Raw genomic sequence first — 14,871 nt, forward strand, 5'->3', positions numbered from 1 at the left:
TGGTGTCACCTCCTCTGGCTGGGGGGGGGAGGGAAAATAGGCAAAAAAGGGTAAAATCACCCAAAAATGTAGCTGGGAAAGGGTTAAGAAGAAGTTGGGGAGGGGTTGAAGAATTAAAAAAGCCCGGAAATGGGGGTTAAAAGGTTCAAATTGCCCCCAAAAATGGGGTGGAAAAGGTAAAAATGGGATTAAAAAATGCTCCAAAAATGGGTGGGAAAAGGGATAAAAACACCCAGAAAAAGGTTAAAAAAAAAAAACAAACAAAAACCAAATGGAAAAAGGGTTGAAAACCCCCACACATTAATATCTGGGAAATGGCTAAAAACCAGCAAAACGCCCTGAAAATGGGGTTAAAACGCTCAAAAGAAGCAAAAAAAGGGATTAAAACAAAAAACTTTAGAAAAGGGATTAAAAAAAAACCCCTAAAAATATCCAGAAAAAGGGTTAAAATCCCTGGAGAATTGGTAAAAAAAAACCCAAACAGCTGGAAAATGAGGTTAAAAGCATAAAAATGGCCAGAAATGGAATAAAAAAAGGAAAATGGGTTTAAAAACCATGAAAAAGGGGCAAAGCCTCCCCTGGAAATTGGATTAAAAACCCTGGGAAAGGGGTAAAAAACCCAGAAAATGGGTTCAAAAATGACAGAAATAGTTAAAAACCCCTGGAAAATGGCTTTAAAACCCTGGGAAAGGGGCAAAATCCCCAGAAAATGGGTTCAAAAATGACAAAAACGGTTACAAACCGAAAATGGGTTCAAAACCCTGGAAAAAGAGCAAAAACCCTCAAAAATGGGTTCAAAAATGACAAAAGTGGTTCAAAACCCCTGGAAAAATGGGTTCAAAGGCCCAGAAAATGGACATAATCCCCAGAAAATGGATTAAAAAATGGCTAAAAAACCCTGGAAAATGGGTTCAAAACCCCAGAAAACAGGCAAAACCCTGAAAATGGGTTCAAAAACCCCAGAAAAGGGGCAAAACCCCTTGTAAATGGGTTAAAAAATGACAGAAATAGTTAAAAACCCCTGGAAAATGGGTTCAAAAATGACAGAAATAGTTTAAAAGCCCTGGAAAATGGGTTCAAAACTCTGGAAAAAGAGCAAAAACCCTCAAAAATGGGTTCAAAAATGACAAAAGTGGTTCAAAACCCCTGGAAAAATGGGTTCAAAGCCCCAAAAAACGGACATAATCCTCAGAAAATTGATTTAAAAATGGTTAAAAAAACCTGGAAAATGGGTTCAAAACCCCAGAAAACCTTTAAAACCCTGGGAAAGGGGCAAAATCCCCAGAAAATGGGTTCAAAAATGACAAAAACGGTTACAAACCGAAAATGGGTTCAAAACCCTGGAAAAAGAGCAAAAACCCTCAAAAATGGGTTCAAAAATGACAAAAGTGGTTCAAAACCCCTGGAAAAATGGGTTCAAAGGCCCAGAAAATGGACATAATCCCCAGAAAATGGATTAAAAAATGGCTAAAAAACCCTGGAAAATGGGTTCAAAACCCCAGAAAACAGGCAAAACCCTGAAAATGGGTTCAAAAACCCCAGAAAAGGGGCAAAACCCCTTGTAAATGGGTTAAAAAATGACAGAAATAGTTAAAAACCCCTGGAAAATGGGTTCAAAAATGACAGAAATAGTTTAAAAGCCCTGGAAAATGGGTTCAAAACTCTGGAAAAAGAGCAAAAACCCTCAAAAATGGGTTCAAAAATGACAAAAGTGGTTCAAAACCCCTGGAAAAATGGGTTCAAAGCCCCAAAAAACGGACATAATCCTCAGAAAATTGATTTAAAAATGGTTAAAAAAACCTGGAAAATGGGTTCAAAACCCCAGAAAACAGGCAAAACCCCGAAAAGGGGTTAAAAAACCCCAGAAAAGGGGCAAAACCCCCAGAAAATGGGTTCAAAAATGACAAAAAATGGTTACAAACCACTGGAAAATGGGTTCAAAACTCTGGAAAAAGAGCAATAACTCTCAAAAATGGGTTAAAAAATGACAAAAGTGGTTCAAAACCCCTGGAAAAATCGGTTCAAAGCTCCAGAAAATGGACATAATCCCCAGAAAACGGATTAAAAAGTGGTTAAAAATCCCTGGAAAATGGGTTCAAAACCGCAGAAAACAGGCAAAAACCCTGAAAATGGGTTCAAAACCCATAGAAAAGGGGTTCAAAAATGACAAAAAATGGTTACAAACCCCTGGAAAAATCAGTTCAAAGCCCCAGAAAATGGACATAATCCCCAGAAAACAGATTAAAAAATGGTTAGAAACCCCTGGAAAATGGGTTCAAAACCCCAGAAAACAGGCAAAACCCCGAAAAGGGGTTAAAACACCCCAGAAAAGTGGTTCAAAAATGACAAAAACGGTTAAAAACCACTTGAAAATGGGTTCTAAGCCCCCACAAAAAGAGCAAAACCACTTGAAAATGGGTACAAAAATGACAAAAACGGTTACAAACCACTGGAATAATCAGTTCAAAGCCCCAGAAAATGGACATAATCCCCAGAAAATGGATTAAAAGATGTTAAAAATCCCTGGAAAATGGGTTCAAAACCCAAGAAAACAGGCAAAGCCCCCAGAAAATGGGTTCAAAACCCCCAGAAAAGGGGTTCAAAAATGACAAAAACAGTTACAAACCACTGGAAAATGGGTTCAAAACCCCAGAAAATGGACATAATCCCCAGAAAATGGATTAAAAATTGGTTAAAAAACCCTGGAAAATGGTTTTTTTTTTTTAAAAAAAGGGCAAAACCCCTTGAATAAAAGCGTAAAAAATCCTCAAAAGGGGCAAAACTCATTGGAAAAAAATACATAAAGTGTGAAACCCCCCCCAAAAGGGGCGAAACGTTTGGAAAACTGTGTTTAAAACCCTCCGAATGGGGGAAAAAGGGTCAAAAGCCTTCGAAATTGGGTGAAATCCCCCCGGAAATGGGTCAGTCTCTCTTTTTTTCCTCCCCCCCCTCCTCCCCGGGCCGGGCCCTGTCGCCGAGAGGGGGGGGGACACCCCCAAAATCACCCACCTCTCTCGGCTGCCCCTTCCCCGTCCCGGCCCCGGCACGTTGTCAGCGCACTGCAAAGACAGTCGTGCGAAAACAACGTGTTACAGACGGACAAACTACCCCCCTCCCGCCCTCCCCAGGGGGGAAAAAATATCAAAAAATGGGGTAAAACCAAGGAAATCTGGGGTTTTTTTTGGGAAAGGAGTTTTTTAAAGCTCTTACTGGAGCGCTTCTCGGAAGAACTGGTAGGCGCCGTGGTTGTGTTTAAAGACCGTCAGCATCACCTTCTTCATCTGGGTGCTGGGGAAGGGAAGCTCAGCTAAGGGTGCTCGGGCCCCCAAACTCGCTCGTTTTGACCCCAAAAAAACACCCCCTTTGGCGGGTCACCTGTTGGCCACCAGCTGGAGGATCTGCAGGAGGAATTTGCCCAAACCTCGCCGCCGCACTCTGCTCTCCAGCTGCACCTCGTAGCTGCGGGGAAGACGTCCAGATTTAAAATAAATAATTTTATAAATACAAAAAAAAAATCCCAAAAAACCAAAATCTCAGGATTTGGGGTGAGAAGGAACTTCTGGAGATCATCTCCTCCAACCTCGGGTTAAAAAATGACAAAAGTGGTTCAAAACCCCTGGAAAAATGGCAGGAACGTGTCCAAGGGGAGTTTGAATGTCTCCAGAGAAGGAGACCGGTTCAAAGCTCCAGAAAATGGACATAATCCCCAGAAAACGGATTAAAAAGTGGTTAAAAATCCCTGGAAAATGGGTTCAAAACCGCAGAAAACAGGCAAAAACCCTGAAAATGGGTTCAAAACCCATAGAAAAGGGGTTCAAAAATGACAAAAAATGGTTACAAACCCCTGGAAAAATCAGTTCAAAGCCCCAGAAAATGGACATAATCCCCAGAAAACAGATTAAAAAATGGTTAGAAACCCCTGGAAAATGGGTTCAAAACCCCAGAAAACAGGCAAAACCCCGAAAAGGGGTTAAAACACCCCAGAAAAGTGGTTCAAAAATGACAAAAACGGTTAAAAACCACTTGAAAATGGGTTCTAAGCCCCCACAAAAAGAGCAAAACCACTTGAAAATGGGTACAAAAATGACAAAAACGGTTACAAACCACTGGAATAATCAGTTCAAAGCCCCAGAAAATGGACATAATCCCCAGAAAATGGATTAAAAGATGTTAAAAATCCCTGGAAAATGGGTTCAAAACCCAAGAAAACAGGCAAAGCCCCCAGAAAATGGGTTCAAAACCCCCAGAAAAGGGGTTCAAAAATGACAAAAACAGTTACAAACCACTGGAAAATGGGTTCAAAACCCCAGAAAATGGACATAATCCCCAGAAAATGGATTAAAAATTGGTTAAAAAACCCTGGAAAATGGTTTTTTTTTTTTAAAAAAAGGGCAAAACCCCTTGAATAAAAGCGTAAAAAATCCTCAAAAGGGGCAAAACTCATTGGAAAAAAATACATAAAGTGTGAAACCCCCCCCAAAAGGGGCGAAACGTTTGGAAAACTGTGTTTAAAACCCTCCGAATGGGGGAAAAAGGGTCAAAAGCCTTCGAAATTGGGTGAAATCCCCCCGGAAATGGGTCAGTCTCTCTTTTTTTCCTCCCCCCCCTCCTCCCCGGGCCGGGCCCTGTCGCCGAGAGGGGGGGGGACACCCCCAAAATCACCCACCTCTCTCGGCTGCCCCTTCCCCGTCCCGGCCCCGGCACGTTGTCAGCGCACTGCAAAGACAGTCGTGCGAAAACAACGTGTTACAGACGGACAAACTACCCCCCTCCCGCCCTCCCCAGGGGGGAAAAAATATCAAAAAATGGGGTAAAACCAAGGAAATCTGGGGTTTTTTTTGGGAAAGGAGTTTTTTAAAGCTCTTACTGGAGCGCTTCTCGGAAGAACTGGTAGGCGCCGTGGTTGTGTTTAAAGACCGTCAGCATCACCTTCTTCATCTGGGTGCTGGGGAAGGGAAGCTCAGCTAAGGGTGCTCGGGCCCCCAAACTCGCTCGTTTTGACCCCAAAAAAACACCCCCTTTGGCGGGTCACCTGTTGGCCACCAGCTGGAGGATCTGCAGGAGGAATTTGCCCAAACCTCGCCGCCGCACTCTGCTCTCCAGCTGCACCTCGTAGCTGCGGGGAAGACGTCCAGATTTAAAATAAATAATTTTATAAATACAAAAAAAAAATCCCAAAAAACCAAAATCTCAGGATTTGGGGTGAGAAGGAACTTCTGGAGATCATCTCCTCCAACCTCCAACCCACAGGAACGTGTCCAAGGGGAGTTTGAATGTCTCCAGAGAAGGAGACTCCACCACCTCCCCCCTTGGGCAACCTCCTCCAGGGCTCTGCCACCCTCAAAATGAAGAAGTTCTTCCTCATTTTTAGGTGGAACTTCTTATGGTCCAGTTTGTGCAGAAAACAGGCAAAAACCCTGAAAATGGGTTCAAAACCCATAGAAAAGGGGTTCAAAAATGACAAAAAATGGTTACAAACCCCTGGAAAAATCAGTTCAAAGCCCCAGAAAATGGACATAATCCCCAGAAAACAGATTAAAAAATGGTTAGAAACCCCTGGAAAATGGGTTCAAAACCCCAGAAAACAGGCAAAACCCCGAAAAGGGGTTAAAACACCCCAGAAAAGTGGTTCAAAAATGACAAAAACGGTTAAAAACCACTTGAAAATGGGTTCTAAGCCCCCACAAAAAGAGCAAAACCACTTGAAAATGGGTACAAAAATGACAAAAACGGTTACAAACCACTGGAATAATCAGTTCAAAGCCCCAGAAAATGGACATAATCCCCAGAAAATGGATTAAAAGATGTTAAAAATCCCTGGAAAATGGGTTCAAAACCCAAGAAAACAGGCAAAGCCCCCAGAAAATGGGTTCAAAACCCCCAGAAAAGGGGTTCAAAAATGACAAAAACAGTTACAAACCACTGGAAAATGGGTTCAAAACCCCAGAAAATGGACATAATCCCCAGAAAATGGATTAAAAATTGGTTAAAAAACCCTGGAAAATGGTTTTTTTTTTTTAAAAAAAGGGCAAAACCCCTTGAATAAAAGCGTAAAAAATCCTCAAAAGGGGCAAAACTCATTGGAAAAAAATACATAAAGTGTGAAACCCCCCCCAAAAGGGGCGAAACGTTTGGAAAACTGTGTTTAAAACCCTCCGAATGGGGGAAAAAGGGTCAAAAGCCTTCGAAATTGGGTGAAATCCCCCCGGAAATGGGTCAGTCTCTCTTTTTTTCCTCCCCCCCCTCCTCCCCGGGCCGGGCCCTGTCGCCGAGAGGGGGGGGGACACCCCCAAAATCACCCACCTCTCTCGGCTGCCCCTTCCCCGTCCCGGCCCCGGCACGTTGTCAGCGCACTGCAAAGACAGTCGTGCGAAAACAACGTGTTACAGACGGACAAACTACCCCCCTCCCGCCCTCCCCAGGGGGGAAAAAATATCAAAAAATGGGGTAAAACCAAGGAAATCTGGGGTTTTTTTTGGGAAAGGAGTTTTTTAAAGCTCTTACTGGAGCGCTTCTCGGAAGAACTGGTAGGCGCCGTGGTTGTGTTTAAAGACCGTCAGCATCACCTTCTTCATCTGGGTGCTGGGGAACAGAAAAAGGTTAAAAAAAAAAAACAAACAAAAACCAAATGGAAAAAGGGTTGAAAACCCCCACACATTAATATCTGGGAAATGGCTAAAAACCAGCAAAACGCCCTGAAAATGGGGTTAAAACGCTCAAAAGAAGCAAAAAAAGGGATTAAAACAAAAAACTTTAGAAAAGGGATTAAAAAAAAACCCCTAAAAATATCCAGAAAAAGGGTTAAAATCCCTGGAGAATTGGTAAAAAAAAACCCAAACAGCTGGAAAATGAGGTTAAAAGCATAAAAATGGCCAGAAATGGAATAAAAAAAGGAAAATGGGTTTAAAAACCATGAAAAAGGGGCAAAGCCTCCCCTGGAAATTGGATTAAAAACCCTGGGAAAGGGGTAAAAAACCCAGAAAATGGGTTCAAAAATGACAGAAATAGTTAAAAACCCCTGGAAAATGGCTTTAAAACCCTGGGAAAGGGGCAAAATCCCCAGAAAATGGGTTCAAAAATGACAAAAACGGTTACAAACCGAAAATGGGTTCAAAACCCTGGAAAAAGAGCAAAAACCCTCAAAAATGGGTTCAAAAATGACAAAAGTGGTTCAAAACCCCTGGAAAAATGGGTTCAAAGGCCCAGAAAATGGACATAATCCCCAGAAAATGGATTAAAAAATGGCTAAAAAACCCTGGAAAATGGGTTCAAAACCCCAGAAAACAGGCAAAACCCTGAAAATGGGTTCAAAAACCCCAGAAAAGGGGCAAAACCCCTTGTAAATGGGTTAAAAAATGACAGAAATAGTTAAAAACCCCTGGAAAATGGGTTCAAAAATGACAGAAATAGTTTAAAAGCCCTGGAAAATGGGTTCAAAACTCTGGAAAAAGAGCAAAAACCCTCAAAAATGGGTTCAAAAATGACAAAAGTGGTTCAAAACCCCTGGAAAAATGGGTTCAAAGCCCCAAAAAACGGACATAATCCTCAGAAAATTGATTTAAAAATGGTTAAAAAAACCTGGAAAATGGGTTCAAAACCCCAGAAAACAGGCAAAACCCCGAAAAGGGGTTAAAAAACCCCAGAAAAGGGGCAAAACCCCCAGAAAATGGGTTCAAAAATGACAAAAAATGGTTACAAACCACTGGAAAATGGGTTCAAAACTCTGGAAAAAGAGCAATAACTCTCAAAAATGGGTTAAAAAATGACAAAAGTGGTTCAAAACCCCTGGAAAAATCGGTTCAAAGCTCCAGAAAATGGACATAATCCCCAGAAAACGGATTAAAAAGTGGTTAAAAATCCCTGGAAAATGGGTTCAAAACCGCAGAAAACAGGCAAAAACCCTGAAAATGGGTTCAAAACCCATAGAAAAGGGGTTCAAAAATGACAAAAAATGGTTACAAACCCCTGGAAAAATCAGTTCAAAGCCCCAGAAAATGGACATAATCCCCAGAAAACAGATTAAAAAATGGTTAGAAACCCCTGGAAAATGGGTTCAAAACCCCAGAAAACAGGCAAAACCCCGAAAAGGGGTTAAAACACCCCAGAAAAGTGGTTCAAAAATGACAAAAACGGTTAAAAACCACTTGAAAATGGGTTCTAAGCCCCCACAAAAAGAGCAAAACCACTTGAAAATGGGTACAAAAATGACAAAAACGGTTACAAACCACTGGAATAATCAGTTCAAAGCCCCAGAAAATGGACATAATCCCCAGAAAATGGATTAAAAGATGTTAAAAATCCCTGGAAAATGGGTTCAAAACCCAAGAAAACAGGCAAAGCCCCCAGAAAATGGGTTCAAAACCCCCAGAAAAGGGGTTCAAAAATGACAAAAACAGTTACAAACCACTGGAAAATGGGTTCAAAACCCCAGAAAATGGACATAATCCCCAGAAAATGGATTAAAATCCCACCTCGACCTGTAACTGGGAATCACTGGAAAAAGACCATCCCCACCCCACCCCCTTCAAGTATTTAGAAGCATCGATGAAATCCCTCCTCAATCTTCTCCAGATTGAAAAAAAACCCAAGTTCTTCAGCCTCTCCTCAGCAGAGAGATGCTCCAGACCTTCATCATCCTCACAACCTCTGCTGGACCCTCTCCAGCAGCTCCCCGTCCTTCTGGAACTGGGGGAGCCCTGAACTGGTCCCAGTTCTCCAGATGGGACCTCCCCAGAGCAGAGCAGAGCCGGGAGGGTGACCTCCCTTGAGGTTCTCCATGCTCTTCTTGATGTTCTCCCCCCACCTCCAAGGAGACCATTGGCCTTTTCTTGGCCACCAGGGCCCATCGTTGGCTCGTGGGCATCCTCGTTGGCCACCAGGACTCCTCAGAGCTGCTCTCCACCAGATCACCCCCAAAATGGATGGGGTGGAGGGGGTTGCTCCTCCCCAGGTGCAGCACCCTACGCTTGCCCTTGGTGGAACTTCATCAGGTTCCTCTCCACCCAACTCTCCTGGTCTCCTCACAGAAGGGTGGTCCAACTTTCTGGTGGCATCAACCACCCCTTCCAGTTTGGTGCCACCAACCACCCCTCCCAGTTTGGTGCCACCATTACCACCCCTCCCAGTTTGGTGCCACCAGCCAACTCACTGAGGGGACATTCCATCCCTTCATCCTCTTCATGAAGAGGACCAACCCCCTGGAGGACACCAATGGTCAAGGACCTTCAACTGGACTCCACGACGCTGGTCACAACCCTCTGAGATGTGTCCTTCAGCCAGTTTTCAAGGTGTCATGAACTCAAGGTAGACACCACCCACCGCCTTCCCTTCATCTCTCCCAACCGGTGGCGCCGAACCTTTTTTTGGAGGTTTTTTGACCCAATTTTGGAGGGGTTACCCACCAGTAGAGGACCTCGTCGCCGCACTCGACGTCGAAGCGGAAGTGGGAGAAGGCGACGGGGGCGGCGCTGGGGTCGCGGGCGATGAGGTACCAGGCTCGTTCGTCCCGAAGTTCCTCCCGTTTCTCCCGTTCCTTCCAGCCCCACTCGCTCTGCTCGTACCTGAACCAGGGTTTGGGGAGAAAAACCAAAGATTTGGGGGCAAAATCTACTAATGGTTGGAGGGAAAAATCCACACAAGGACTTCACAGGGGGGAAAAAACAAAGCCCAGCGATGGGGGGGAAAAAAGCTCAAATCCTACAAATTGGAGGCAAAGAAATCCCAAATTGCAACAAATTGGAGGCAAAAAAATCCCCAAATGCCACAAATTGAGGGCAAAACAATCCCCAAATTGCAACAAACTAGGGGCAAAACCCCCCCAAATTGGAGGCAAAAAAACCCCAAAACCCAAACAAATTAGAGGCCAAAAAATCCCCAAATCCCACAAATTGGAGGCAAAAAAATCCCAAAATGCCACAAATCGGAGGCAAAACAATCCCAAAATTGCAACAAACTAGGGGCAAAACCCCCCCAAATTGGAGGCAAAAACCCCCCAAAACCCAAACAAATTAGAGGCAAAAAAATCCCCAAATCCCACAAATTGGAGGCAAAAAAATCCCCAAATCCCACAAATTGGAGGCAAAAAAAAAATCCCCAAATCCCACAAATTGGAGGCAACCCCCCCCAAATCCCACAAATTGGAGGCAAAAAAAATTCTAAAATGCCACAAATTGGAGGCAAAAAAATCCCAAAATTGCAACAAATTGGAGGCAAAAAAATACCAAAATTCCACAAATTGGAGGCAAAAAAATCCCAAAATTGCAACAAATTGGAGGCAAAAAAATACCAAAATTCCACAAATTGGAGGCAAAAAAATCCCAAAATGCCACAAATTGGAGGCAAAACCACCCCCAAAACTGCAACAAATTGGAGACAAAACCCCCCCAAATTCCACAAATTTGAGGCAAAAAAAAATCCCCAAATTCCACAAATTGGAGGGAAAAGCCCACAAATTCAAGAGAAAAAAGCCAACCCCAAATCCCAAATAATTGGATGCCACAATATAAATAAAAATAAAATGTCACAAATTGGAGACAAAAAAAAAAAAATTGGGGTAGAAACTCAACAATTTCTGGGGCAAAACCCCAACGATTCTTGGGCAAAAACTCAACGATTTTGGCGCAAAAAGACCAACCATTTCTGGGGCAAAACCTCAATAATTCTTGGGGCAAAACCCCTACGATTTCTGGGGCAAAACCCCTACTATTTTGGGAGGCCAAAACCCCAACAATTTTGGGGCAAAACCTCAACGATTTTGGGAGGCCAAAACCCCTACTTATTTTGGTTGGCCAAAACCCCAACGATTTTGGGGTGGACCAAAACCCCCAACAATTCTTGGGGCAAAACCCCTACTATTTTGGGAGGCCAAAACCCCAACAATTTTGAGGCAAAACCCCAACGATTCTTGGGGGGACCAAAACCCCCAACGATTTCAGGGGGGACAAAAAACCCCAACGATTCTTGGGGCAAAAACCCCCCAACGATTTTTGGGGGGACCAAAACCTCAACAATTCTAGGGGCAAAACCTCAACGATTCTTGGGGCAAAACCTCAACGATTCTAGAAGCAAAACCCCAACGATTTTTGGGGCAAAACCCCTACTATTTTGGGAGGACCAAAACCCAACAATTTTGGGGCAAAACCCCAACGATTTTGGGGGGGCCAAAACCTCAACGATTCTAGGGGCAAAACCCCAACGATTTTTGGGGGGCAATAACCCTACTATTTTGGGAGGCCAAAACCCCAACAATTTTGGGGCAAAACCCCAACGATTTTGGGGGGAACCAAAACCTCAACAATTCTAGGGGCAAAACCGCATCGATTTTTGGGGCAAAACCTCAACGATTCTTGGGGGGACCAAAACCTCAACAATTCTAGGAGCAAACCCCCAACGATTTTTGGGGGGACCAAAGCCTCAATGATTTTGGGGGGGGACAAAAAAACCCAACGATTCTTGGGGCAAAACCCCTACTATTTTGGGAGGCCAAAACCCAACAATTTTGGGGCAAAACCCCAACGATTTTGGGGGGACCAAAACCTCAACGATTCTTGGGGCAAAAACCCCCAACGATTTCAGGGGGGACAAAAAAACCCAACGATTCTTGGGGCAAAACCCCAACGATTTTTGGGGGGACCAAAACCCCAACGATTCTAGATTGAGGGCAAAACCCCAACAATTTTTGGGGCAAAACCCCAACGATTTGGGACGCCAACCATTTCCCCCCCCTCCCCAACTCACAGCGTCTGCATGTTGGCCTTGGTGAGGTCGAAGGCCCAGTCGAGGGTGGCGGGTTCCAGCCCGGAGACTCGTTTGCATTCGATGACGACGTTCAAACTGGGGGAGGGGGGGAAATTTTGGGAGGGAAACGGCATCGGCAGCGGGAAAACCCACCGGAGACACCGGGGTTTTAAAAAAAAAGGGGCCTCGGTGACACCACGACAGGCAACACTCACCCATTCCGGTCATATTTCTTAAAAACTGGGAAAGCTTCCAGGGGATCTTCAAGCTGGAAGAAATTAAACAACACCCCGGAAAAACAAAAACAAAAAAACCCAAAAAACCAACCAACCAAACCCCAAAAACCCACCAACCAAACCCCAAAAACACCCAACCAACCAAACCCCAAAAACACCCAACCAACCAAACCCCAAAAACCCACCAACCCAACCCAAAAAGCCCACCAACTCAACCCCCAAAAACCCAACCCAACCCCCAAAAACCCAACCCAACCAACCCCCAAAAAACCCAACAAAAAAAACCAAAAACTCAACCAACCAAACCCCAAAAAACCCAACCAAACCAACCCCAAAACCCCACCAAACCAACCCAAAAAACCCAACAAAAACCCCCAAAAAACCCAACCAAACCAACCCAAAAAACCCACCAAACCAACCCAAAAAACCCACCAAACCAACCCCAAAAAACCAACCAACCAACCCAACCCCCAAAAAACCCAACCAACCCCAAAAACCAACCCAACCAAACCCCCAAAACCCAACCAACCAACCCCAAAAAAACCCAACCAACCAACCCCAAAAAAACCCAACCAACCAACCCCAAAAAAACCCAACCAACCAACCCCAAAAAAACCCAACCAACCAGCCCCAAAAAAACCCAACCAGACCCCAAAAACACCACCCAAACCCACCCCAAAAACACCACCCAAACCCACCCCCAAAAACACCACCCAAACCCCAAAAACCCAACCAACCCAACCCCCCAAAAACCCAACCAAACCCACCCCAAAAACCCAACCAACCCAACCCCAAAAAACCAAGCAGGGAATGTTTCGCTCCCGCTCAGCAATGAGGGAGGGTTTTGGGTTTTTTTGGGGTTTTTTTTGTACCCATTCCAGGGGGTTTTAGCCCAGTTTTTCAAGGGGGGGGACACTCACTTTGTTGGCAGCTTCCACCTTGGCGCAGACGGCGTCCATGGCCGCTCGCTCCTCCAGGCGCTTCTGCTTCTTCTCCTTGGCTTTGCTCGATTTCCTCTGTGGCAAAAAGCATCAAAAAAAAATATTTCACTAAATCTAGATGGTTTTTAACAAATAAGAAAGCTCTGCCAGCAACGGCAAAAAAGTTTTTAAAAATTAATAATATTTAAAGCCCCCAGAGAAGGAAAAACCAGGCAAGCAGCAGGTGAGGAGTGGGGTTAGGGAAAAAAGTGATTTTAGGGTAAAAAACAATGTTTTGATGAGCACACGGGGGGATGTTGAACCCTCCTGCTCACTGTGGGAGTGGGAAAGCTTTGCTGCAATTAAATTAACAGGGTTTTGCCCCAAAATCGTTGGTGTTTTAATGAAGCCAGCACTCGTTAGACACATCAGGATGGGGAGGTGGCGCTGAGCAGCATCCACTTTAAAGTTATTTTTAAGCTTTTAAGCGTTTCTTTCTCTTGAACTTTAGGAGTCCACGGGCAGAAAGCACCCAAAGGTAGGTGATTTTACCCCAAAATGAAGGAGGGGAGCCCCATAATCCCACTGGGATCCCTCCAAATCCACAGCAAACCCCAACGACCAGCAGGACGTCAAAGGGGATCAGGGGATTCCTGAGCTTCACCTCCCTCAAAACTAAGTTAAAAACCTCCAAAAGTGAGTATTTTACAGAAAATAAATTAAAAAAACCCACTTGATGCATGTTGTTTGGGGAACAGGACAGGGCGAGCCTCCCCCCAAAATACACCTGTTGGTGTTTTGGGAGGAAATCAAAGCCTTTTGGGAGTTGGAGCAGTGTTTTTTCTCCCCCCACCTGCTGCCGGCTGAGATGCAGACACTAAAAATCTCCGGTTTCGGCTCATTTTAGGGGAAAACCTGCTGGTTTCCTGGCAATTGGGGTCTGTGGTTAAACAGGAAATGGGGTGAGGTCTCTGGGGTCCCTCAGTGTCCCCACAGGGACCCCCAAAAACCCTCCTGAAAACCTGAAATTCCTCTAAATAACCCCAAATCCCCTCTCAAAGCGCCCCCCATCTCCCTCCAGCCCCCCAGAGGGTCCCACATTTCCTGATGGGAGCCCCAAATCCCCACAAAAAGTCCCCAAACTCCTCACAAGAAACTCCAAAGTCCCTCGGAGGGAACTAAGTCTCCTCACAGGAGCCCCAAATACACACAAAAGGTCCTAAATTTCCCCACAGGAGCCCCCAGTCCCCACAAAAAGTCCCAAATCTCTCCACAGGAGCCCCTAATACTCTTACAAGGCCCCAAAACTCCTCTCAGGAGCCCCCAGTCTTCTTATAGAGCCCCAAACATCCTCACAGGAGCCCCAAATGTCCTCAGATGGCCCCAAATCCCAAGCAAAGGTCACAAGCCTCCTCACAGGAGCCCCAAATTCCCTCGGAGGGGCTCAAATCCCCTTATTCTCCTCATAAAAGCCCCCAACCCCCTCGGAGTGTCCCAGATCCCCTCATAGAGGCCCCATATCTCCTCAGAGAAGCCCCCAAACCCCTCGGAGGGTCCCAAATCCCCTCATAGAGGCCCCGAATCTCCTCAGAGGAGCCCCCAAACCCCTCGTAGAGGCCCTGTATCTCCTTAGAGGAGACCCAAACACCTCGGAGGGTCCTAAAACCCCTCATAGAGGCCCCGAATCTCCTCAGAGGAGCCTCCAAACACCTCGGAGAGTCCCAAATCCCCTCATAGAGGCCCCGTATCTCCTCAGAGGAGCCCCCAAACCCCTCGGAGGATCCTAAAACCCCTCATAGCGTCCTAAAAACCCTCGTAGGTGCCCCTTAACTCCTCGTAGGAGCCCCCCCCCTTCCCCCCCAATCCTCTCGGCTGGCCCCAAAGGACCCGCCCGCCCCGGCCAGGCCAGGCCCCAACTCACCCCCATGGCGGCGGCGGCGGCGAGCGCGGCCGCGGCGGCTCCTCACGGCGCGGGGGCG

The 14,871-nt window shown here is 45.4% G+C and overlaps 1 protein-coding gene and 1 long non-coding RNA gene across 3 annotated transcripts; both read right to left on the bottom strand.

Annotated features, from left to right (window-relative positions):
* Positions 1–2,988: 2,988 nt before the first annotated feature.
* LOC106891169 lies at positions 2,989–3,471 on the bottom strand. The gene is made up of 3 exons (XR_001412634.1): positions 3,376–3,471; positions 3,211–3,288; positions 2,989–3,059 (listed from the first exon to the last, which is right to left on the bottom strand). It is a non-coding gene; the product is annotated as an uncharacterized LOC106891169 (long non-coding RNA).
* Positions 3,472–4,623: 1,152 nt separating this feature from the next.
* Positions 4,624–14,871, bottom strand: NAA40 (N(alpha)-acetyltransferase 40, NatD catalytic subunit). Of its 2 annotated transcripts, none has more exons than XM_014947501.1 (8): positions 14,814–14,871; positions 12,893–12,988; positions 11,952–12,004; positions 11,737–11,832; positions 9,402–9,560; positions 5,033–5,116; positions 4,868–4,945; positions 4,624–4,716 (listed from the first exon to the last, which is right to left on the bottom strand). In XM_014947501.1, exons 1-8 carry the CDS (start codon positions 14,817–14,819, stop codon positions 4,659–4,661), a joined length of 630 nt encoding a protein of 209 aa, XP_014802987.1. In that variant the 5' UTR covers positions 14,820–14,871; the 3' UTR covers positions 4,624–4,658. The 2 variants fall into 2 exon arrangements, with proteins under 2 accessions (XP_014802987.1, XP_014802988.1); XM_014947502.1 differs by lacking the exon at positions 14,814–14,871 and adding an exon at positions 13,746–13,866.

The sequence above is a fragment of the Calidris pugnax genome, unplaced genomic scaffold, assembly GCF_001431845.1.
Source record: "Calidris pugnax isolate Ruff unplaced genomic scaffold, ASM143184v1 scaffold176, whole genome shotgun sequence".
NCBI classification, from domain to species: domain Eukaryota; kingdom Metazoa; phylum Chordata; class Aves; order Charadriiformes; family Scolopacidae; genus Calidris; species Calidris pugnax.